General features: G+C 40.9%; 1 protein-coding gene across 9 annotated transcripts in view; it reads right to left on the bottom strand.

Annotated features, from left to right (window-relative positions):
• nav3 (neuron navigator 3) overlaps nucleotides 1–26,687 on the bottom strand; it is a 256,733-nt gene that overhangs the window by 67,369 nt on the left and 162,677 nt on the right. For all 9 annotated transcript variants that reach the window (XM_053864128.1, XM_053864127.1, XM_053864126.1 and 6 more), the window contains 4 exons: nucleotides 23,152–23,269; nucleotides 20,574–20,626; nucleotides 7,930–8,002; nucleotides 3,478–3,652 (listed from right to left, as the gene is read on the bottom strand). In XM_053864128.1, coding sequence (XP_053720103.1) covers nucleotides 3,478–3,652; nucleotides 7,930–8,002; nucleotides 20,574–20,626; nucleotides 23,152–23,269 — 419 coding nt within the window. The remainder of the gene's footprint in view (nucleotides 1–3,477; nucleotides 3,653–7,929; nucleotides 8,003–20,573; nucleotides 20,627–23,151; nucleotides 23,270–26,687) is intronic.

The following is a 26,687-nucleotide window of genomic DNA, read 5'->3' on the forward strand; positions in this document are numbered from 1 at the left end:
TAAAGAATTCTTCACGCTCAATAGAAACAGCTGCACCTCTCAAATCAAGTTGGAAAACGACTGACTTCAAATAAAGTGAGAAACAGCAGTAGACATTTCAGGAGCGCTCACTAAATTCCACAAGGACAAATTATAGCTTCAATATATCCATCTATTATTTCAGTGATGGGTCAAGTGATGCTGGATCCAATCCCAGTTTCACCAGGCAAGTCAGGAGCAGACCCATATCATCAGACAGGTTCCCATCGTGAAAGTGTGGGCCATTAAATAGATCTCGTGCCATGTGGTGAATTAGACAGACAGACAGTCGGAGAATATGCTGCGTATTTCATGAAGTCAATAGTAAGTCTTCATTATAAAACAGTACGTAAATATGAATGCCAAACCCAAAAGTCAAGGAAAATCACATAAAGCAGTGAAAGCAAATGACTGCCTCCTGTGGAGTACAGTACATCACTAGAACTTAAACAGCATTATAAAGATATGAAAAGAATTCCTCACACACTGACTTCCTACATGTGAATTAAGAGCCCAGCCCTTGTAATAGCTTTACTATCTGCATGCGTCGACACAAAGCTCTTCTTTTAAATGCACAATTTGCAAGTGCTTCAACAATGGCCGTCTTTATACCACAGAATAATTCACTAAGACACTAAATGGAATGTAAACTATGGTATGAATCACTTCAGACGCTCTGCAACTTGAGTTCAATAAAATGAATCCCAAGAAATCACCCAGCAGAAAGAATTGGCTGTAACGTAACTGGCACACCACACACCCACACTTTGTTTGTACCTAGGAGATGAGTCGGGTTTGACCTGGCTACCTGCTCTCCCATACGGTGACCGGCTCTTCCTGTCACGAAAAACAGCAGTCGGCAGGCGAGAAGAACGCCACACCATTGCGTCTACGTGTTCTCTCCTGGACATGGCGAGTTACAGAGGGAGGGTGTGCTGCGTTGGACACCAGCGCCGAGCCCCCCTCTGCTTGGTGGAGCTCACAGAGCCCCTGTGCAGTGCGCAGCGTGCTCAGGCTCTGTCCAATGGGGAAGATCCCCTTCTACCCAGAGCGGAGACCCTGCCCTGGACCAGCAGGTGCTGGCTATAGAAAGATCCCCCCCTACCACAAGTGTAGATGTGGAGGCTAAATATGTGCCAGCCTGAGAGCATGTGGGTGTTTGTGTTGAAACCAGAGTAGGATAATTGGACCATCTTCATTACAGTCAAGATTAACCTGCGCTGAACACAGCAGCCCATTTAAGGAGATATCAAAGGCTAAGTGATGAGTTTTTAATCAGTTCATGTTGAAAAGAGGAGAATTCTACATTCCAAGATCACACAGAGTAAATCAAACTGTCACAGCAGCCTACGAGAGGAAGCCTTTGCTATAGATTTAGGAGTTGCTACACATAAAATTGTACCCATGTGCTTCTTTTGTTTAAAGTATATAACTGTTTTTTTTTAATATATGGATATAGATTTTGGATTCAACAGTTGACTGGCCATGTAGCAAGGAATGGATGTAAAACAAATAAGGCAATTAATAATTAAAAAGACAGGAATGGTCTATGAAATTTAGTGAAAATTAGTTGGATATGCCAAATGTATTGCCATACACTATTGTTTTTTCCCCCTAGTGAACAAACAAACAGAACAGTCACATATATTTTATATTGACCCTTTTTTCATAAATTTATTTATTTCATTTTTTAAAATGAAATAATTTAAAAAGCCATTTCTAGGATGAATTGCATAAGAAATGTAAATTAAATAGATTTATTTTTAATGTCACTTCGACATAGACATACTGAAATTCAAGATAATTCTCTTAATTCTACTTCACAAGGAGGACCATTTGAGACACTCTGCATTTCACTTTCAACAGGAGAAAAGCAACAGAGAAAACATTGTAAAGACACATATAATTCAGAATTGATTGTGATTTTTGTTTCACAGTCTTTTGCTAGAGTTCCCCAAACTTGAATGAGAAATGACCAATTGAAATTCTTCCTTCGGTCCTGAGGGAAACCAATTACAGCCACTGGCCCTTAAACACTCTAAGATTAATGAGTGGCTTTATCGCCGACAGACACTGACTTCCTCTCTGACCTCTGCTGTAGCTTTCAGCATTCAGATGTGATTAACTTCCTGGTCCGGGCCAAGTGAGATGTCAGCGGGGCAATTTGGGAGCCGAATGAAGGTGATGGCTTCCCAAAGTCTGCACAAAATATTTCAAAAGTGTTTGAAATGATGCCGTTGGTGGGAGATTCTCAACTAAACAAGGGTGTGTATAACTCTGTGTTTTAATCTATGGCATTAGAGCGGGACAGCTCCTCCACCTGTTGTTGGGGTGGGGGGAGTGGGAGGCAGCTGTGCCCCCAATAACCTCACCCACACGCCCACTCATGCAATACAGTGACCTAGTATCAGATCCAAGTCAAATTCTTTACAATATCGTCTTACTTACAGACTGCAGGATGCTGACTGATCTCATGGCAGGGACTCTACACGCTCGTGGAATCGTACTGCAGCAAAACAAAGACGCAACTTGATCTGGCCAAATGGAATGCTGTTCATGGCTGGCATGTCAGTCGTTTCGGGGTGAAGTCAGTCTATTTACATCATTGTAGACACACCCACTGGGAAATAACTATCCACATATAAACAAACCCCTGTGTTCATATGTGAATCTAGTGACATCAGCTGAAAAAAAAATCATTCTTTCCAAATGAATAATAAATATAAATAATAAGTAAATCCATTGATGAAATGTTTGCATTTCATAGGAGTTGTTTAGGGGATTTAGACCGATGGTTTTCAGCCAGAGAGGACTCTCTTTTTGATCCTGCTCAGTAGTCACCAGCTCCAAACTTTTCTGATTTCTCAAGACTCTCCTCCCAAAGCAGAGAATCGGGTTCTCTGGTGAGGTTCCCCCATATGAACTACTGAGAGAACAGTACTGTGGCAGTGAATCAGGAATGCATAAATGCATACAAAGGTTAATAAATGGGTTTCCCGGCTGTATCCTCCATGGCACTAGAGATAATCCCAAGATGGTAATCTTGGATATTCATTTATCAACCTACTGTTTGGGAAAGACCACATGGATAATTTCAGGTGATAACAGAGGCAAAGTAGATGAGCAAATATATAAGAAACGTGCCCGACGTTGACCAGAGCTACATTTGATTTCCAAGATACACAGTCAATTACAAGGCCAGGCTAATGCCATGAACGAAGACACAGGGCTGTGAGGACCTCCATGGAGTGGAAAATGAGGGTGTTTAAAAAATAAATAAACGTCACATTGAGTAATCATTTCAGCCTCGAATGTGGTCGTATATATCATCAGCACGTTTACTCAAGTCAAAATAATTTAGCACCAAATGAACCTGTAGAGATAAGTCACTTTCGGTTCTCTCTTTTCTCATAGCCTGCAGTCTGAAGGAAAACAACACGGTGAGTGCGCTGAAGGTACCTGGACTGCATCTCTTGTGCCTTGATGTTGCTGGCAGCTGACGTCGTGCCGCTGGTCTGCTGGCTGAGCTCCACCAGCGACTGGTAGTACTGCTGCTGTTGCTGCTGCTGCTGCTTGTAGCGTGAGAGGATGAAGAAGAGACCCAGGATGCTTTTTAGGTTGCCATTCCTGATCTCTGCGGAGAACACATGGAAAGAAGGAGACGGATGAGTGTAAGGAAAAGCCTCAGTCAAGGAATTGCGTTAGTGCATTAGCATGAGTTAGTGACAGAAGTGAAGGTTTTCACCCTGAAGATACCTCAGAGGCTCTTAGAGAAACTGTGTTTGAATCATGTCAATGGACCTGTTGAGGAAAGCATTCCATTTTTGTGGTTACTTTTTCAGTCGAGCTGCCAATATGAAGCGAGGTCAAACATATGAGAACCTGCTGAAGTGAACGATGTAAAGACTGTAGGTGTTTTCAGCTGAATTCACCACAGTTTCTACTTCTAATTAAAGCTTCTACTGGAACTTACGTGACCTGTTTCTTTCTGCTGTGACTCCTTTTTCGTCAATTAATGATGCAATTCATTCGTTCTTGGCAGCAAGCTGGTGTTGTTTTTCATTTTCAGTGAAGGAGAAAACAAGTGGAACTCAAACCATCTTAAAAAAAGTAATAAAAGGTCCTGCTGAGCGTTTGAATTGTAAAAAGGCCTTTTTTCCGCTTTGTTAAGATGAAAAATTGTTAGTAAGATAACCTTCTGTCAATGCTTTTTGTGACTTCCAGCTAGAACGCAGTGCTTTCATGGGCGTTTGGATGAGTGATAGATATGGTAAAATGTGAGGAAAAGTTTTGCTACTTTGGATATACAGTCAAATAGCTGACATCACTGCGATGTGCTAAGACTGAGTCATATAATGCGCACTGACACTATTGATAACAGACCTCTGTCAAATACCTCACGTAGAGGACATACATGCATATAAATACTAACTAAAGGAAGAAAAAAATGCATTGAATTCAGCAGAATTTTAATAATTACTAAATCATTAAAACAATAAAAACACAAAATAAAGCAAAACCCTGAAACATGGACACACTTTCGATGCAAGACTTTATAAGATCTTGTCATGCACATTATTTTTGGGGAATGGTCATGTGCTCTCAGGTTTCCGATCATTAATTCAATTTAAAGATTTAGTGAGCAAAAGCTTTTGTTTTCAATGCAGTCCTCACACTCGTGGGAAAAATATGCCAGAATCTAAAAAATATAAAGAGATCATGTGATTTTGTCAAGGATAATTATTATTCCAAATAAGGAAATGGTAGGATCCCAGTCTCTGTTACAGACATCAAATATAGAAATTCCACTACTGTATAAATAGAGACACAAATGGCAATCACAAGCTCCTGCTTTAGATGAGAGAAATTAATGAAGCTTAGAAATGGATTAAATCTGTCATGGGCTGCACAAAACAAGTCCAACTTGAATTCTATAAATGGGATGACCTGAGAAAATGACGTGAAAAAGACTTTTCGAGGAGATTTATGCTTTTTAATAGCGTAAAAGGAAAGCTTTAATATTTGTGAGAGAGGTATAGTTTAGGCATGGAAAGACAGGGGGCAGATGTAGAGGTGGAGATGCTCAGTGGGACTGGCTAGAAAGGCCAAGACCAGAACAAGAGTACATCACAGCGACAGGCCATGGGAAGAAGTGGCTGGAAGAATTGATGTTGCTGAATGGGGTACACAACATTAGGAGGAAGACATTTACGACATTTACCGGACGCTATTTGTCCAGTATTTCAAGGTGTCCTGAACGCATTATGCAGGATGGAAGGTCTCAACCCAGTGACAGGATCATCACAGGACACAAATGAATCACTCATACACTCGTGAAAAGAAAAGCATTCAGGTTTTTGGATAGAAAAAGGGAACTATTCACACCCATCCACACCGCTGCCTCTTTAATAATGAACTTAAATTCCCTTATTATCTGAAAGACTAAACCACATTTTAAACTGCCATGCATCTCTTTTTTGTATCAAGGACCAAAAAAATAAAATAAAATAAAATAAAGAAACGTTTTTAATTGCCTCCGTCCTATTCTGTTATTAATGAACAGTGCTCATGTAGTCTGCAAAGAATGAGTGTGACCAAGATGAACAACCCAAGAAACAAAGTCAGGGCCGGCAGGAAGGATTGATCGCTCTCAGTAGTTCACTCAGCCATTTGTGAAATGGACTTTTTAAATCAAACTCTGACCGCGAGCAGGCATGCTGAGACTCCCATAGAAATGCAGAAGCTGACACAGGAGTTTTGATTCGATTTTTCAATCAGCTGCTCCTTCGTGGCTCGCAGAGAGTTTGCAAGTTGGACATGATTCATCAGAGCACCTACGGGCACCACGGCAGTAGCTTTGTTCTTGCAGGAGAGTTGACGGTGCTGAATCATCCAAACATTACTGCTTCCTGCTGAAGCTTTCCCGGTGACTCTTTCAGAAAGACTTCCGCCGGCTGCGGTGACAAAGGTCTCCATCTCTTTTAAGATTAATGAGAGCTGTACCATGAGGGTTTCCAGCTTCATCTCAGCTTGATATTTGACCGGTCTGGTGGAGGTCACTTCTAAACTGAATTTTAAGTCTTTGTAAAGTTCCCCCTGCAGGAAAACCTCCTAATATTCTAAGTCAAATAAAATTTACTTTTTTTTTTTTGTTCCTGAAATATTCTATTCTGTATTTTGAAACAACAATGGTCAGAAGAATCTCTGTGAGAACGTCAAAAATGAATTAAATAATATCGCAAATATTACTAATATAATATAAAATATAGTGTTATATAAATATGATTAAAGCAATATCTAGAGTAAAGGAGAGCTGAATTGATGAAATGAAACCTAGCAGTTACACTGGTGGGCTATCCCCCTTTATTTACGGACGACTTTAAAATTCCAGGCTCAGTGAGTCAGGGCGCTGTTTTTAGTGAGGGATGAGGGGGCTGTCGGTCAGTATGTCAGGCGCTCACAGAATCCTACTGTTGGAGAGGTCAAGGATACGTTAACCTCTCTGCTGTTTAAGAAGGGACAGAAACAACATGGGGCCTGGGACAGCATGGCTCTTCAACAGCTGGAGTTTCCATATTTATCATTCAGGCAGCATGTCAAAAGTTACTGACACAAATTACAGAGAAGTCACAGTAATAATAATAATAATAATCCCTTTGTGGATCAGTTTGAGACCCATGCCACATGTCTACACATGCACATGTTCGTACATGTGTATGAAAACATTAATGTGTTAGAATAACATCTCAGCGTAAGCAGAAGTATGAAGGAAATCTGGGCAACATGACACGATATAATGAAAGTCTAGAAAATGGGACGAGATGCTTGTTGTTGGTCAGGATGCCTCAGGCAGACCATTCCAGACTCTAAAGTAGGTGTCATGACGGAGACGGCTACTGTCAGTTTTGTGAGACCAGGGTGGTAGGTGAAACATCAGTGCATGTTTTGAATTCACTGCCATTGATTTGGTTAGCAGAACTGAAATGGACTATTTTTAGGGGAATGCAAGTTGGGGATCAAATGGGTGATGTTGACTGATTCAAGGGGTTAAAATGTAATGTAGATGTGGAATGAAAGAAGTAGATGTTTAATGGAATGAAAGGTTGGATGTGAGCCCCCTGAGTAAGGGATTGTAATTGGAACGTTATGGGATGGAGAGCAGCAGAGGTACTTATTGGGGTGTAATGATGATGACTACCCAAAAAACACAAAGCTAACAATCCTTAAAGTCATTGGTCATTCAGCCTTGCATCCAAATGTTATCAAGCTTGTCATGCACTATTCCTTTAGTCATCATTTTCCGCTTATTCCTAATACATGTAACATCCAACTTACGACCTGCTCGACTTACGTCCACCAGTACTTACGACCACGGCCAGTAGGTTTTTTTTGTTTTGTTTTATTCAATGTGATCTACCACTACAGTAGTACATATAACCCTCGCATCGGCTATTTTGAATGGCGACTTACGTCCAATCTGACTGAGGACATCGGATGTTGCATGTACAGACTTGCGTGGGGTGGAGCTTCACCCTTCAAGGATTAACCATTTATATGACAACAGCAAGTTTGGAGTATCAATTCACCCAACTTAAATGGCTTCCCTCAAGGGTTCCAATAGGAACACACACTATCAGACTTCAGTGCAATTTCAATTCTGAATACAGTTTTGACCTGTCAAGCATCCACTCTGAAGAAGCCAAATCCTCCAAGAAATGCTTGACATTCAAATCATGGCCAACAAGAGATCTCAAAATAAGAAGCCTTGATCACATCAGCTCCAATCCGGGTAAATAGCGGTAGAAGAAATGTAAAGATATTCACAGAAATCTGTTTTGAGACGAAGCAACATATTTGTGTTTCACAGACTCACCTGAGAAGCAAGTGAGTTTGCCAATGGCCCCCACTTACCTTCTGCTGATAGCCCTTGTACATTAACTCCTCTGGCATCCAAAAAACTGAGACAAGCGTCCACATTCTCAATCTGCAGGAAAGAAATGAAATTCGATGAGCACATGGCAGACGGTTGAGACAAAAGACAGACACAGCAGGAATGTGACAATACTTAAAATTCAGAGGGCGATGTGTCGGGCCGTTGGGCTCTGAAGAGCGGTCCATTAGCCTTATGCATAAAGGACATCATTGTGTGGCCAATGCCCGACTCCTGCTTGACCTCTAGAGCCTTCTGCATGACACACTGACCGCAGTGTATAACCACCCACACGGGCCTGGCTGCGTCAGCTAATGCATACCCATCAAACCCATTCAGGAATGACAAGTCAGCAGATGGCCGCACGTTCATCTATACACAAATGACACAACAAAGAAATCTGGATATAGACTTGGCAGATATACTGTATTTCATCCCTCCAACAAAGCCACGTCAGGTCCCAGGAAATGGCAGGGCAGCGTACTCTCATCACTAAACTAGTGGAAAGCTTGACAACTGTGCCTGAAACACTTAAGAACTATTTTTACAAAGTGTAAGCTGAAGACGAACAGAGCTTTTAACATTTAGTAGATCTGAGGAAAACTGCTTCCTCCGAGTCAGAGTTGCTGTAGTTCAGCTAAAACCTGGTGTGGAAGTGCGGGAATTGGAAAACACTTGAGACCGTAAGTTTCAACAGAAAATCTTCACTGTTACCATTTGACTTCCACTCGCCTGCACGTCCTTCTTAATAGAGCCACAACTGCTCCATTCTAAGGCAAGTCTGCAAGTCTTCTCTGTGATTTGGTGCTTTGAATCAACTCCTTGCCATCCACTTATGCTTGGACTCCACATTGCCTGACATTCTAGGTGGTCAACAATACTTGAACCCAACAACCTACAGATGCTCAAACCAAGTCAAGCTGCTTTTTAAAAGCTGTCGATAAAAATAATCGAAGAAGAGGGCGAAGAAGAACCTATCCAAGTATCAATCACACTCTAGTATATCGATCATGTTGCCTCCTTAGACTTCATGCTCAAGCTCAGAGCACAGGGACAAACAATACATTGTTTTCTCACAGCAAACTGTGTGGGCCAATGAAGACTTTCATAGTCCGCAGCCAACTGTGTTTAGTGTTCACAGCCGTCACTTTTCTTAAGCCAACAGGAGGCAGTTTATGGAGGTCAGAGGCCGAAGGTTTAGTAACAGATCTGCAAGATAACTGCACATACCTCACTTGAATGATCGGTATGAGATATTCACACTCATGTATATTGATGAAAACAATTCAAAAAGATTGCTTTTATGGCTGCGGTGCTATGGGACTGTGTAACCGACATGTTGATGCATTAATAGCATTAAGCAACACTCACTCACAATCCGAACCTTCATTTAACTGCCACACATTGCTTGACCTTCCGCCATCTGTTTGCAAGCCACGCTACACATATGCCGGGTGCCAGTTTATCTTTTTATGATGAACCCACACACGCACAGGACTTTGAGAGACATGTGTGATGCAGGGGTTTCGTGAACGCTCGTAACTTTAATTGGCCCGACACATGAGTTATTCCCTCGTGTGGGAGTTCCAAGAACTTGCTTATGTATGTCCCACATGTGTGCAGATAGTTTATGAATCCAGAAGTTTTGCGGAGATTAAACTACCGTTAGGTTGCACACAGAGAAGCAGGTCGCTCTTTACGTCTATGTCTTTGAACATTTATTAGTTGATAAAAAAGGAGTGAACTCATAAACACAAAGCTTTGTGCTGGAAACACCTACGCTCAAAGAACATTCCAGTAAAAACTCTGACACATTGAGACATCGAGTCGTAACTCCTAAATGACGTTAACAGGCGGAATATTGATTGAAGCTGGTGATGATTGCAGAAGCCCTAAAGCTCCACAGGGTTCTGGTGAGTGCTGGGTTTTGTGGGTGGTTTGGATCATTGGCACCCTCAGATGGCGTTTTACAGAACCAGCATCATTTAGTTTTCCACTGCAAACAGGCAATACTGTTAACTAACAGCAATCTGTAAAAGGATATTGTGAGGATGAGGCCCACTTCAATGTATCTGAAGGCGTTTAAGCAGAAAAATGTGCACCTCACAGTGCGGGAAGGGATCCGCACCATGAAAGCGTGGAATAATCATGGCAGGGAACTGCTGGGCTTCAGCGATAATCAGTTTCAATTAAGAAATGTAGCGCTCACTGAGCCGCACAGCAAGTCAAACGATCGTGTTACAAATGACACAGGCAGTTGAGCGGAGAAATCTCGTAGCGTGTCTGAGTGACATGAGGTTTGCTGAGTATGAAACCACATACTGAAGCTGAACCTGCCGTCAGCAATCTGCGCAGTACTCAAGGGCTTCATAAAGGCCCGAGAAGCAGACTCATGGTCAACTCGTAACACATTTACATCCCAAGTGAAACTCTCAAGAACACGGCAAACCACATTCTGAAAATTCAAATGAATTAAAACAATTGAAGGACAGAACTTTGTCTTGTTTTTCTTAACTTAATGAAGAAATGCATAGGACTAAGATAAACCACCAAGGTAGCTTTCATTTAGTACATACAATTGTTGACAGCGATCAAAAAGTCTATATAAGACATGGTAATCTTAGAGCAGAACCAATACCAGATAAAGAGATGATGTACTGTATCAAGTCATTTGAAACACATTTAAAAACACATTTAAATTGAAGGCCAGGAACACCTAGCTATAGTATCATCTATTTTCTAAAAAGTTGGACCAGTTCTCACATTGTGTGCTTCTGTCCTTCAACCGTTATTTGCATTGAAGGTTCAAGGATTCAAGGGTCACTAAACTTAGTCATTGTATTGGTTCTAGTGGTGGAAATATATTTCTGTGTTCAGGAATCTCATGTCATGAACCAATGTTGGAAGAGAAACAAGACAGACTTAAAAGTTATTTTGTGTTGTGGATGCAGTGGTGGAAGTGGGTTGTAAGGCAGAATAGCAGGAATACTCACTCAAGCTTCCACGTTTTGTCACTACAAACCGGAAAGTCGATTTATTTTGGTCATTTGATTTAATGCTAAAAACTTGAAGACCTTCTAAATTTCACACAGCACGGAACACTACCCAGATCTAATCCCATCTAAATGAGCTGAAACCTTCATCATAACCATTGACAACTTTTTGACTGTAGAAACTAGTGAGCTATTGCACATCGAGGCACAGTTGGAATAATAACAGAAGCAATAGAAATTTAAAAGTGACATCCTTTATTGCTTGAGTTTACCAGACCAGAAAATGAACAAATACACCAAAAAATGTTGACAGCTTCTCATCAAGTTATACTGACCTCCACTTCTCTGAAATGTGACCACTTAACATCCACAAAAAACTGCTAAAAGACCAGCATTACTTCACAGTATCTACTGGCATTCAAACGTCTTACTGCTTAATGACCTGCGGCTCAGCTTGTCTTCCATATATCTGCAGGATTACATTGGATTCAGAGCATCAACTGACTGATACTGAAAGCACATGATGCAACGGCCTCTTCGAAATGGGCCAAACCACTTCCTGTGGGACACCAAGTTACCTCCTCCAGGAAAGAACTGGAAAACCAGGCTCAAAGTGATTTGCAGCCGAGAAGAACAGCTGATAATTGTGGGGTTTCCACTCCAAAATGCAAAGCATTCCCTGGAAAGAACACACCAAATAAACCCTTCAGTTATTATTTCAAAAAAAAATCTGATGACTCAAGCTACTGAACAGAACTATTTTATAAGTCATCAGATGACTCAGTGGAGTTTGAATTTTTCTTTCCAGCCAATTTAGGTTTCTAAACTTGTGATTATGTTCTCAACGCTGTCATTGTTTGTTAGTTTTCACACCATCATGGAAATAGAATCCAAATCCAATCCTCGCGGTTGGAAATGAGATTTGTCGGCTGAGCTACGGTCAAGCGCGTCTGGCGGAGGGAATTGATACTGATGCACAGTCCACGTCTGATTTCACAAGTTCCCCTACTGAGCAAAAACATTGTGTATCAAGATGGCGGACGCTAGCAACAGGCGCGCATTAATTCCTCTTGACACTTGAAACCCAATTAGCAGAGCCCATCAATCGCACCGGGGCACATTGCTGAGATGTTTTCCACAGTCTCTACTTCATTAATAAAAGTGGGTGGGTTGAGCTGATCAGAAGGACAAACATTAGTATGCTGACAGAGTCCAACTCCAGGTTGCTGCAGAGTTATAACTTAAATTATCGCCTGTTTAGCGGCTTATTACCTCCAGCATGTGAACCAACATAATGTGCTCAGGTGCCTCGCTCTAGAAAAACACTTATCTTATTGTGTATCAGTAAATCCCCAACACTTTTCTTCATCCCAAACACTCCACTGACTCCCCCCTCACCCTGCTCCATCACTCTCAATGTCCCCCAGGAAGACAAGCTGCTGACAGACGATGAATCAGACTAAGACGGAGCAAGTTGATGTGCAAAAGTGCAGCTGAGTTAGCAGGCGCTGTTTCACAATCCGAGGCTCATGTTAAAAAAAAAAACCACCCAAGTCATTTATCTTGGCACTTGAGAATCGGTCCACTCCATACAGACTAACAGTTAATGCAAGACGGAGTTGGTTTTCTGATTGAAAGATTTCACACGACTTTCTCAAAACGAATTCCTTCCATGTCGGAGCCTCATGAATTCATAAAACAGAGCCTATCACCATGGATCCAGAGGGGTTTGAGGAAATCAGGACAATTTTCCCCAGATCTCGGCAATTTCGTCACCTCCAGCCGCAGCGCTGTGTTTACAAAGGCCATCACATTATCATCCAAACTGAGGGCCTCCAAAAATTCAGCATGAAATAGAGAAGTATTATTATTATTATTAGGTGGGACAGCTGGACCGTTCTGCCGTTAATACATCATCTTATTAACATCACACTGAAAAAAAAGATAAATGACTAGCAAACCTGCTCAGAATTCTTTTCACTGAGCGGCAGAGGGACAAAAACCAAATGGTCATATTGTTGAATTGTTTGCAATGTGTGCCGGCCAGTCACGATGCAGAATTATCATAGAGAAAAAAATAGTTTCGAGTATCATTCCTGGGTAATCCATGCCTTTAACTCAAACAAAGAAAAGAACTGACCAAAAATGGCTTGGTCCTCATGTCCACACACCATTATAGTATACAGTATATAAGAGCGTGTTTAAAAACTACAGCCAGTATCTTGCGTGTATCATCATAACCAGAACACAAAATTCACACGTGACAGAGCCGATGATGGATGTGCTGCCAAGTCTCACTAACACAGTCCCTGTATAGAAATGTATTCTCCACTCTCCACACAGCAATACGACAGAGCTGATGTAACTAGATTTAAGAAGTACACCAAGCCCAGAGCTGATGTTCGTCACACTTATCCGCCTCCAAATGAAGACACTTGTGAAGAGCTACTGTTCCAGCGCAGTCAGCAGATGAACAGACGTGATGCATAATCAACACAGGCCTATATCCATGGATGTCTCCATTATATATGGCAGTTAGCTTTCCAATGTTTAGCAGCTTCAGTGACTTGGACAATGGCCATGAAGCTTTGTGACTGTTGCAGACAGTTCATGTGAGTGAGGCTGAAAGGACAACAGATGCTACCTACTGTAGATGACCAAATCAATTTACATTCATTTCAGTGTTTTTCTTTTTTTTTTCCACAGGAGCCAGATCTTGAGCGGGTTCAGTTTGTGAATGGGCAAATAGTTCAATGAAACTAGCATATATATATATCTATATATATATATATCTATATATATATATATATATATATATATATATATATATATATATATATATATATATATATATATATATATATATATATATATATATATATATATATATATATATATATATATATATATAAACAACTGGGATCAGTTGAAGATTGCAGCAAGGAGGAAGGGCAGACAATGATGAATTGAAAAGCAAAATGCAACATTTGCATCTTTCAACAAAAGAACAGAAGGCCGTGGTTGCACGAGTTATCTTGTCAACATGAAGAAACTATTTGGCTTCTGTGAATCTTCGCCAACAAAGTCAAATGTTGCTTTTTTTTCACTATTCGGCAGTGCGTGTATAATTTGGTAACCAAATATTCGGTACATCCTTTGTTACACAAGCACATGGCGGACAACTGCAACTTCAAACTGAGCAACATCTGTGGGTGTGTTTCTAGCAAAGTTTTCGAGTTAATAGAGTTTGAAAACCGCCTCCAGTAGTGGAGACAAGAGAGGTTGTAGTTAAACAGTAGAGGCAAAGTAGAAAACAGGAGATCGGATATGACTGACTCAGACAATAAAAGCCACAGAAGAAAATAGAGTGCAAAAGAGCGGTGGAGGCTGCAGTGGTGTGCTCCTTGTAATACATTAGAAACCATGGTAAATTGCCATATATGATCGTAAGCATTCATAACACGATGCATGAAACCTCATAAATGATTTATGATGTCTTATGACTTAACTGTTCTGACAAACAAGCACCTGCCTTTCGATAAAATCTTTGTTCATCACCAATATGGCCGTCATTTCCCTTTATCCCTTCAAACATTTAATTTGGGTCACGCTGTTATGTGTGTTGTGCAGCTGCCATAGAGATGCTACTCCCTCCTAAACGCCTCTGGTCACTTTCTGCATAAGTATGCATCAACAAAAAAGACAGATAGCATTCCTTTGGACCCAAAACAGTTTAGCTGTCGGTCTGGCGATATGCGAGGTCAAGCTACTGACATTTAAAGCCACTACATGATGATAAATATCCTAACTGTCTGGCTGCTGCTTCTGCTCCATGTTTTAGCCTAGTAAAGTGATATGGTCTATAGATTGGGGCTGTCCATCAAGAATGAGCAAATATGTGTGGTGCAAAGCAACAAAATACTCTTTAGAATCCAGGATATATTTAAAATATACTCATAACTGAAAATCCTGCGGCGTGACTCAGATTGAACGGACAGTTTGAGAAGCCAGTGATGTGCATTAAGAATAGGACTCTTCAATGCCATTGCATTGGTGCCTATCATTTGTGCTCATCGATTTTAGCTCTTATCTTTACTGACTAAATTCAAGGAGAGAAAGACAAAGTGTAAGTCGGTGTAGCTGAAGGTGAGTAGTGTCTATTTAAGAGATTGGTGAACGGACCTTGGCATCTTAAGTGTCACAGAAGGGCTGCTTGTGGAATAAATATTCCACAGTCTGGCTATAAAGGTGGCAGGTGTATCTCCTCTGTGGAGATTGGCCGAATTCAGACCTTTATCAAAGAGCCAGCGAAGTACATTTCTAACAATAAAACTGTGGTCAACAAAGCAAGAGACGAGTGGACGAATAATTGAGAAATTAAATTGTCACCAGCAAGCGCGTGACAAGCTGATTCAGTTGGTGGACAGAACATCTGTTCATGCCAATCATTCAAAAACAGTCAGTAAAACTGTTATTTGAGCAAGAAAAGAGCCACAGTGGAACCATGTTAGCAACAAAGACGCGGCCCAACTGTGTGTTTATGAGACAGGGTCAACATTTGTCACTGGCCTCCTCACATTTATAACAAAACTTGGTTTGACAGGCAAAACACAGCTCAATAAAACCTTATCAAGAGACTAAAATAGGAAGAAAATAAAACCTTTACATTTGACTGAGGCATTGAGGAAGCCACCGCTTTAAAGGAGTCTCTGAAGTCCTTGTTTCTGGGTCACCAGAGCTCCAGCTCATTTCGGGACATTGCGCAGTCATCAATGGACTTTTTTTTCACTACTGTAAGAGGAATAAAGAGACTTGCTGACCCAAGACTTTGTCTCATGCTAAGTGAAGTCTGCTCCTTTATGAGGCAGACAAGTTTGTAAGAGATCTGTGAAACAGCTCCGCTGCACGGTCGTGAAGTATTGGTCAGGAGAGAGAATGGGCGAAGAAAAACAGCGTCTTGCTGGTGTCTTCTGTAAAGATAAGGCAGAGAGCTTTGTTATTCAGAGACTCGGAGCAGCCAGTTAGGGCGGCCAGAGAAATTCATTTGGGTACCTGACAGACAAACAATGGAGTTTGTCTTCGTGTGAAACGTGAAGTAGCTTGGCTGGAGCGATCAATATAATAATATGGCAAATTATTAATGAGCAATCCTTCAACGCATCGAAGTGTAAGTGGGGCTCGGACTCTTGGGAGATTCAGTAAAATTGACAAATTAGAGATGAAAATAATAAATTACCCAGATAATGTTGATACATTGCATAAAAACTTGTTTTCACAGGGAGCATTTCACTGTGATGTCATTCCCAAAACATTCATGGTCAAATGAAATTAAGCTGATAGAGGTCAAATCCCAGTTTAAAAAACGATTCAGGAGAGAAAACCCCTGTATTTGACCATTCTGACATGTGATCAATCACACTTGATCAATGAATATTGTACAGTGACAACAGATATGCTCCTATCTTCAACAAAATGTGGTGGAGTTTTTGACAACATACCAATTTAAAAACATATTTGGCTCAAAAAGATGAATGTTATTTATAAAAAAGAAAGTAAACAGCAGCTCTAACAAATTCAACATTGATGCAACTCTTGTGCAAACCAACCCGTCCTCACTCCCATGGCCAAATATATTGATGTTGGCAAAGTGGACGAAAAAAGGCATCCAATGGACTAAAGGAAAAAACACAATGAAACTCAAACACTGATGTATTTTATATTATATTATTTCTACATTCAGTGTAACAACCTGATTTGAGTGCAGAGCCACTGACCTTACATCACTATTACCACCAGAGAGCTATAATCCCTCATGTAACTCTCCTCCTTAGTTATGGTACTGACCAAGACACTAAAATACATGGCTGTTTGATGGCCTTTACAAAGCAATTTGACGCATTACTAAACATCGAATGAATACACCGGCCGATAGCTTACCCCAACCTCTGTCTTTTTGTTTTACGTGTCACACTGGCAATGTGTCAACATGAAACGCTGGAGGCTATTGAAGGGTTAATGAGGTTTCATGACACAGTGTCATGATTTAAAGAGGCCACCAGATGGCACTGTCTGCTATAAAATATTTGGACTTCAACTTTGCATCATTTCTAAACCAAGAGCACCATCTAGTGGCCTCTGAAAACACTGTTTCATCAACCCTGCAATACTGTTTCATGATGCCTCATCTACCCATCATGACTGAAAGCTGCCTTTTTCATCAGTATAGGACACAAAAAGCAACTTTCCCAACGTCAGAATATGAGGGAGTGAGGATGGGTTGTACATTCATAATCCTCCTGAAGTAGTCTCATTTGAAGATCAAAGATCAATACATTGAAACAAAGTGGTGTGAAGAATTTAGGCACTGGTTAATGTATTTATATGTATTGCAAATAAAGGTCCCTTCCTTCATTTTTGCACTGTTCTGTGAAGAAGTTGCCACGCGAAGATGAAAAACCCTAAATTCTTTGACTTGCCAGACAGGCCCTCTTTGGTTTTCAAATTATTTCTTTGTATAATGAGGCAGACCAATGCGGTGGTGCTTTTATATCTTCACCCCTTCTTTTCTAAACCCTGTGAAAAGCCATTCAGAAACTTCTAATGACTTCCAATATGGCACAACACCGGAGAAGTGCAGTGTCAGAGGGCAGCGGGGTTGACAGCGAAGCTGCATTGTCAGACACGCAGTGAGGTGAGTGGGCTGTTCTAAAGCAATCTGTGAAGGATTTACACAGATGCTGAGTGAGATAATCAATGGAGTACAGTACTGAGGCTGCATCACTGGCCGCTCGGAGGAGCATTTATCCACAAACACATGATGCAAATGCACAGAGAATCTCATTTGTGATGCATTAATTGAGAAGGAGAAGGATTAGAAAATAGAGCTGCCTCACTCGAGTAACACCAAAAGTTCTATAAAAAGAAATAACATCATGACGAATATTAGTTTTTAATTGAAATACCTAATAAAAAAAGTGACAAAACATGTTACTCATGAAAGCGACTCATCTTGAGGATATCAACACCATATTTAAGAAAGATCAAAATTGATTCTCAGGTAATTCCTGCATGTGAGAGGCGCACTTAGGGGGACGTACCAGAGCAAGCCCAGGACCAAGAGCATGTCCAGGAAACACCTTGGTTTTCACAGAGCAGAGTCAAGCTGTCACTGCTTCATCAAGTTTGTAGCTACGAGTGTCAGAATCTTCTCATACAAGGTCGCAAGAACTTTACATCTAGAAGAACAACATGCTCACATCACTTGGTATAACAGAGGCATTATACTTTAGCTCACAAGAACGCACTCTCTGGACAGTCTTTAACTCTGAGGAAGCAACTTTTTTTCCCATGATATATAAAAAAAAATCATCCTATAATCTGCAGAAGAGGAGAGGCGCCTGCAGATGCTGATGCCACGGAGCTCTCTGCTCCAGATCTCCCAGGCAGCTGTTTGGTTGGCTTCGGTCCACTCAACAGACGATGGCAGACAAAGAGACAGACTTGCAACTTTAGACTGCAGTCTCATGTCCGAAGTGAAGTCAACGCTGTGCGGGGATAAACTGCTGCGGAACACTGGCAGCTGCAGCTGCTTACTTACATGATATCTCTGAATAATGCAATTAAGCTGCTGGTAATTTGTTACAGATGCAAAAGGGTGCGTTTGCTCTGATAGATAAGGTGCTTTACTAAACTCTGAGTTTCAAAATGATTATTAGCAGAGGGAAAAACACAATGAAACTCAGAGACAGATGTATTTTATATGATACTATCTATACATTCTCTGTAACAACCTGATCTGTATTACAGTATTACCACCATCTGTGAGTACAAGCCAGGTACACGCCTGAATAGAACTATTACGCTGCGGAGAAATGATGGTCCCACAAACTTATTCGTATAAAAAAACTTTGCCCCTAACATCAAAAAGAAAGAAAGACTGATAATGACATTTAGCTAATTGTTTAGATGTTTCAGTGTTTCGGTGTGTGGCAGTGCGTGTCAGTTGTTTCCTTCCTTTCTCCCAGTCCAGTCTAAAGGCAACTGTGTTTCCTTCAAGTTAATTTTCCCAAGCGTGCTGGACTCACAGTAGTGAGAGCAGGTGGTGGATCAATGGGCTTAGTAAGTGACTGAGGGAACACACAAACACACTTCTTTCTGCTATCTGGAGCTGGATGCAGCTGAATAATCTTGACCAGAAGTTCTGTGCTGGGCTGCTTCAAACCACAAATCGCTTTGTGTGACAACATTTGTTTAAGTTTGTGTGGCTCTGAAATCGTTTTGGAGTAGGTCTTTAGTATTTGGGCATCAAGGAAACTTGTATTTTAAAATGGATACAGATGCTTGCAAAGTGTCAAATGATGAAATATTAATTTAAGAGAAAAAAAAAATCCTCCAGCCATCGCTGACCACAACAATCGCCAAGAGTCCTTTGTTAATGTCTAACTTCTTACAAAAGATCATAAACTTCCCCATAATCCAGTGGTTGTTTTTCTGCTTTTCTCCTTCTGCATATCTTGTACACAATCCATAACAAAGGCCAAGAGGTCTCGCGTGATATCATGCAACATCAGACCCCTGAAATTCATTACGAAGAACTGTGAATATGTTGAATTGTTTTAAGCAAACTCAAGATTTTAATAAGAAAGTACAGCTTCAGTCACTTTAATAGTCAGGCAGGAAGTCAGATGCCAAAGAAAGCCAACACGGTCAAAGCACTTATTCATTCCTCCCTTAAGTGAGTAGTAATTTTCTTTAGTGTCGACAATGAGTGGTTGTACAGCCTGTCATCTCATTAACTGAGGTAAAAATGACACCAACAGCATCCAAAAAGCCACAAATCTGCCAACAGCAGAGATTATTGAGGATGCTGTAGCAGAATTTTAGCAATGGTTATCATTACGGGTGTCAACTGAGCGATATGAAAATATCAATAAAGCATTCGTTTACAAGACACTTGCAGACGATTAAAACACTTTATGCTTGAAATAATTCAGTGCAGCAATGCAGCACTACTGATTTGTTGCATTACCTTCTCAGTGGCTTTACTTCAAGTCATGTCAAGGTAAAACCTTTACAGCTAACAAAGAGAACAGACTGATGCGTAGGGGGGCTGAAGGGTGTGAAACACTGTGTTTTACAACAATAAAAGAAAAATGAAGCAATGAAAGAAGAATGAATTTCATCAACTAAACAGAGTAATGCAACATCCGCTGTATTTGTGAGTTTTATTTTCTTACTATATTCAATTGTATCTAACGTATCTGAACTATTATTTGCAAATATTCAATATTTCCCCTTATCTGCTTGAAATGTGGACTATTCCTTCCACCTACAGCTGTTTTAACTTGCTGTATTATGTTTTCCTTTTCCGTTATTTTCACACAGTGGATTTGAACTATTCATTGCATTACAGTTCTCTTAGAGTTTCTGCTTGACAAAGGATGATGGTTGTCCTCTGTCAACAATTTGTCACTAAAAAAGTACATATAGTGAAAATATATGTGCTAGAATTTCTTTGACATATGTATTTATAGCCAATCACCTTCTAGCCTTCCCCTCAAAAACTTGCGTCATTCAATGTACGAAGCAACTTCAGACAAAACTTTTAAAAACTTGAAAAACGTGTCACTCACCATTTGTGTTTGACTCCGTGGGCTGCCATTTATATCCTCCACTTTCTCATTGGCTGTGTGAGGAAGGAAATGAAATTGTTACTTTAGTCCCGCTAGTGACTCCTGAGTTCAGGTGCGTAAAATTCAGTGACAAAAAACACAAGTGTGCGCACAAGCGTGTGCTGGGTGTAGAGTGATGCCAGAGAGGTCTGGGAAGCAGCACTGCCTAATTCGTCAGCTGCCGCTGGAGAATTACTGACAGGCCAACTTGGCCTCATTGTCTGTTAGAGCGAGTGGGGAGGGTGAAGCTACAGTCCAACGGAGAGAGAGAGTCCATGCGCGTGTGTGTGTGTCAGGATGTGATTGAGAGCGTAAGACTTGTGCAGACAGAATCAAGTTTGATCGTTCATTTGTCAATATTATGGAGGACTATGTCAAGTACAACATATTTACATGATAATAAACTAATAACTGACACAATACTGTCACCACAGAAATACAAATAAATCGCTGTGAAAGTATAAACTAATAGCTGACACAATACTGTCACCGCAGAAATACAAACACATTGCTGTGAAAGTCAACTGCATTAGCAACAATAGCAAAATTTTACCCCTGAAGTGATACAGTATCCGGTTTAGACTTAATTCATTCACCGTTTCGCTGTACTTAGCCTATTCTGATTCTGTTCTCCAACCACATGAACACTCCAGCTACAGTACGTTAGCATTTGTCCTGTACACAGTAAATAACACTGCAATACTTGGAAATGATGACGGGCAAAGTTTACCTTGTTTTCGGTGAGACTTTTTAAACCCATGCACACTAATGTTGTTGTCTTATATGAGATGATAATATTAACTGAGACATTTTTAATGGTCCAGGGTTTATGCTAGGATGCAAACGTGAAACAATAAGCTTTTGCATGTAAGTGTAGAAGGGTCCAAAGTCAATAAACAAGACAACAGCAATAGTCAGACCTGCGCATGACTCCTCTCCTTTCCCCGAGCCAAAGCAGGCGATAGAACTACTCATTGCATCATGTGTTTCGTCAGTCTAACTTCTCACAAGCTGTCTGAGGCCGATCCAGACAAGGGAAAAGAGTATGTGCGAGACGCAGAGCAGACACTGAGGAGTTGGTGGGCTCTAGTGGGTGATGGATGCTTGAGCGCAACTGGGTGCCAGAGCCATAGATCTCTGCTTCTGCAGCACCCAGAGCACCAGCTCAACTGCTGAGATTTGGCCCAAATATCAGAGTAAGCCTCCCGCAAACCCACCACAACAAAGACCACACAGTTATATGTGTGTGTTTGAGGTGGTTACTTCAATCCATAATGAATTACGGTGTTTTATTACAAGGGCATTATTATCGTTGACTATATTCTTTCAAGTTCAGCAATGTTTGGTGGTTTAATAGAGATATATTTGAAAGTTGTCCCACAATTCATTCAAAGCCTTAGGGAACTTTATGACATATCTTGTGAAGGAGTAGTGCGAATTGCTGTCCAGTCTTTCATATGACCATGTTACCTAAAGTATATGCTAGTCGTAAGTTGGAGGAAATCCCAGGGTTTCCACCAGGAGTTAAACAGATGCAGAGAAACAATGAATCAGAGCGGAAAGTTTGGACATTTACCAAATTGGCGACAAGAAAAACATTTTTACGGATCATGATAAGTCAACCCCTCTCCAATCAGCAGCGGTCCTTCTCTTCATATGTCCAGCCGGAATGCGCGACTTGAGTTAGGAGAGAGGCGGACTTCAGCAATTATGATTTCCTTCAGGATTTTTGAGTGAAAACCGAACCGAATACAGTCACGTTCAAGTCCACCTCCATTATGTTTTATCCGTTTGTTTCAATATGTTTGATCATGGGAGAGTTCATCTTTAAAAAGAGTTAACTTTTCTGAAGGTGTGGCAGCTCATTTATGGCAATACTTTCATTTACACTTCACTTATATCTTCTTTGGCGTTTAAATAAAATATATTATTTTTATTTAATGACATTTAGACATGGTTTTATTATATTTATTTTATTCAGCATTTTATTCTGTTTTTCCTATTTTTGCAACAGTTTGCATGTTTTTTTGTCCAGTAAATTTGATGAATATGACTTGCACCAGGTCCTGCTCCTGGGTGGACTTTTTGACATATAAATATATGCAATGATCATGGTTTCACCTCATTTCACAAGGTTTTGGTTTGTTTACGTGTAAGTAGATTAAATATGGTTGTTGATCACAAATGAAATCAAGAGAAATGAATCAGTTCTATAAAATTGGCCCATTTGTTCTGGGAAAGTTGGGGCCCAGAGATCAACACGGTTAAGAAACCCTGGTCTGTTGCACTCAATGTAAGCAGAAGGTGAGATCCGATGTCAAACATTTTCTCCGGCCAACATTGAGTTTTGCATGATCTCGCAGGTTCTTTCCTGCCTACAGTTTGAAAGGCAGAAGAAAAAACTGGCAGCGGGAGCCGGTGTTTTCCACCTCTGTGGCAAAGTGCTTGTTCTCTTGTTGGTCTAATGACCACTAAACACGAGAAAAAACACTGATTTATGCAACAGTCAGATTGGCAACATCTCTGTTACAACACCTACCGATTATCTGGATGATCTGTGCCAGCAGGACTCCATCTGTGACGTCCTGGCTGAGATCCTTGATGAGGCGAGGACAGCCAGACTTAGCCAGGTAATGGTTTGCCCAATCGGTGTAAATCTGAAATGATTGGAGAAAACATATGGTCAGATTTGTGTGAGAAAAGAGGGGGAGAGAAAGTCTGTGTGTAAAGCAAATGTGACAGTACTTGATCATTTACAACAAGGCTTATCAAGCACCTAAAACAAACACAAGTCTAAATATAGTCACACCTGAATCGGCAGAATTAGTTATTTCATAATGGCCAGACAAACACCAGAATTTGATGCGGTCTACTGTGCTGCTGTTAGCTTGCAGGGAAACATAAAATTGATGGTTCAACAAACTTAACTTACATATTTTACTTTTATCCATGTCACGTAACAAACTGTGCAGAATATGTTAGGCCGTGCAAAACACACTTGAAAATGTATCTGTCAAAGTCAGCAGCAGGAGTGAGGAATAAAAGTCAGACAACTGCAGGGGCAAGCCTGTAATCGTCCTCTCAAACAGCGAAGTGAAGTACGGAACCCGCCAAACAGCCAGTGCTGTCCAAACACTCTCAGCTGCACAAATAGTTCAACTCATTAACACTGTTTACATCCATCCTTTTAAATCGATCCTCCCAGACAAACAAATGTTCCACGGCGGTTAATATTCTGCTCCATGTTCTATCCGCTGCATTAATAACATGACAACCCAGCATTAATCGAAGTAGAAGGTGTGAACTTCAGTTAGACAACTACATGATAAAACACTTTTCCCTCTCAATTTCCCGCTCGATTTTCCATGCTGCACAGCAGCCCAGGGGATAATCTCTCGTATTGTCATTCCAACATCTTCTAGACCCCGTGTCTTTCATTCAGAGCAATAAGCAGACTGATAAGTGACACTTTGTCTGTTGAGCGGCGGAATGATGTCGACAGCTGCTGCAGTTCCGATGAAAGATTCAAAATCACATTTGGCCTCAAAGTGACTGGCCCCATTAAAGCTGGAAGTCGCTGCGCTTATTCAAATCTGTTCTGAATGGGACCAAGTAGCCAAGTTAGCTTAGCTTATCTGAAAATAAACAATGTTGCATGTTAACATGTGTGACATGTAAAACTATGTTTCACAGCTTAATCCCAATGATACTTTTTAAAACAAATTCTGCCCCCAAAATGCAGTACAGCCAGCACGTATTAGCCATTGTGTGTTCTATATGCAACACACACGTGCCCAGGCGTACATCTTAATTCATGCAACTTTTTCGATACTTAGCTTTCCATACACTGCAGTTGGACTTTCTAGCAGATCTCAAACATCTGCCATTTCAGTACGAACTGCCCCAAGCCCATTTTCCAAGGAATTCCCTCATAAACTTCCATTGAATAATTCCCCTTTTCCTGTCATTTACCTCACACACCACAGTCAATTAAAATCAGTTCTCCCTCCGAGATGTTGCTTTGCAAAGGTTTTGTCTGTTGTGGTTTTCTGTTGTGACTCGCTCCATGATGAGAAACAAAAGCCACAAAGAAAAAAAAAAGGAAAAGAAAGCCAGAAGGGAGGTGCACGTACAGAATCAAAGATGTTTCTGTTAGGTCATATTGGGAGTCAACGTACATAAGAGCAATAAAGTTGAAAAACAGAAGAGACGAACAGAAGTTGCTCAAGAGCTTGGATTGCATTATTTGTTTACTGGCCTGAAGCGCAAACTGTACAGTTACAGAAGGAATGGACCAGTGAGCCTCTTAAGCAGTAAAATGGTAATAGAAGAGAATTTTTAGGATCGGGGGGAAGAACAGGGAGATAAAGTGAAATTCTCTTAGAGGGTGTGAAGCCAAGAGTGTGTTCCCCATTGATTAAATAACCATTCTACTTCATCGGACGGCCATGGAGGTCTGAGAAGTTTGTGCATGGAAGTATATCAATGACAAAACAAAGAATAGTGAAGATGCTATCCAGGCACCAATCCATCTTTTGAAGCTTATCTGAGGTCAGAATGTGGAGGCTGCAGCCTAAACACGGAGGCCCAAATTTTCAAAACCTGAAACCATCTCAACCTGGTCTGTGGGAAGACTGCAAAAATCCACGACAAACCAGAATTCCCCACGGTGTAGCACGTGTCAAACTGCATCTTATAAGAAATGTTAGATTTAAGCTGGCTGAATATGCAGCAGTTCTACTTCTACAAAGACACGTTGATATTCTCGCCAATCTGATGCCTTCCACACTTTAACAATGCCTACACTGATCATATGTTTCGAAGTATGGACGTCAAAAAGCACCACCTGCCCCATGATGCAACTATTTCGCTCTGAATAAGGAATAAATTAAACAGCTCACAAAATGATTTCAGCCACAAAATATTGCTATTAAAAATCCAAGGCAGCAGCTTTAAGACCATTTGACACCAGTCAGCTGCCACTGAATGTACTCTAAGCTCAGAGTAGGCAAGTAATAAATGGATGTGAATGCGTGACGCCCAAACAGGCAATTCAACGACAGTGAACGTAGACGATACTCCTGCCAACTTTCCAAAGCTTCAACAACTCGTTTTTAACATTTTTCAACTGTTTGCAGTTGAAATTGTTGAAACAGTTTGGAGTGTTATAGTTTTGTACAGAGGATTATTTTCTTCCAATATAGCTCTTTCAGTCCATATCTGACCCAATAGCAATCTTAAGTATTGGATCCCAACTGGATAAGCAAACACCTCTGGTTATGTCTCAGTGGGAGCCAAGCCTTCCTGTTCCGAAAACCAAAATCTTGTTCTTTTGGCCACTCCACTAGCGTATGGCATCTTTTGCAAGGGCAGGAAAATAGCTTTTGCTGTACCAACTGTCACAGCATCCTCAAGACTGCAGACCAATCCATCTGTTCATCACACTGCATCTTTCCCTCAGTGGTTATAAGCAAGCCATTGTAACACCAACACGTGGGGCAGAGGTTCACATCGAGTCAATGGCAGACATTCCATTTTGAGATATTGACACGTATTTTGTCCAACACATTCTCCTTCCTGAGGTGCAACATACTGACAAATAGACAATAGAAGACCTTGAACCCCAGATGACACAGGTAAGTAGGCCTCCCCGTGTTGCATGTTGTTGCATTACACTTGGCCTGCTGGACTGTCCAACGCATAAAACAGAGGTTACAGTAAGGGTTAAGCCACACGGTGGCGCTAAAGGTTCCATCTTTCAAATACAATTCATGTGACTTGGAATGAATAGTACATAGTGCTGATGTGTCATCATGCAACTTGGCTTGCAACACAAAAGTCCACTTCATAACCTTAGGAGTTAGAATGTGTTTTGTCAACATTTTATGAATCATAGGCAAGAAATAAGTCATTGGAGTCATGACCACACATGATGTGACCATGCTCATTTGGATAATGAAAGAAGCAGTTCCTCTGATACAATGGAACTCCATAACATTGTCTGCGTACAAAGCAGAGCACTTTTTACTGCTCAACTGAAGTTTCACAAAGCATCAGAATACCAGGGATGGCTGC

This window comes from Synchiropus splendidus, chromosome 4 (genome assembly GCF_027744825.2).
Source record: "Synchiropus splendidus isolate RoL2022-P1 chromosome 4, RoL_Sspl_1.0, whole genome shotgun sequence".
NCBI lineage: Eukaryota > Metazoa > Chordata > Actinopteri > Syngnathiformes > Callionymidae > Synchiropus > Synchiropus splendidus.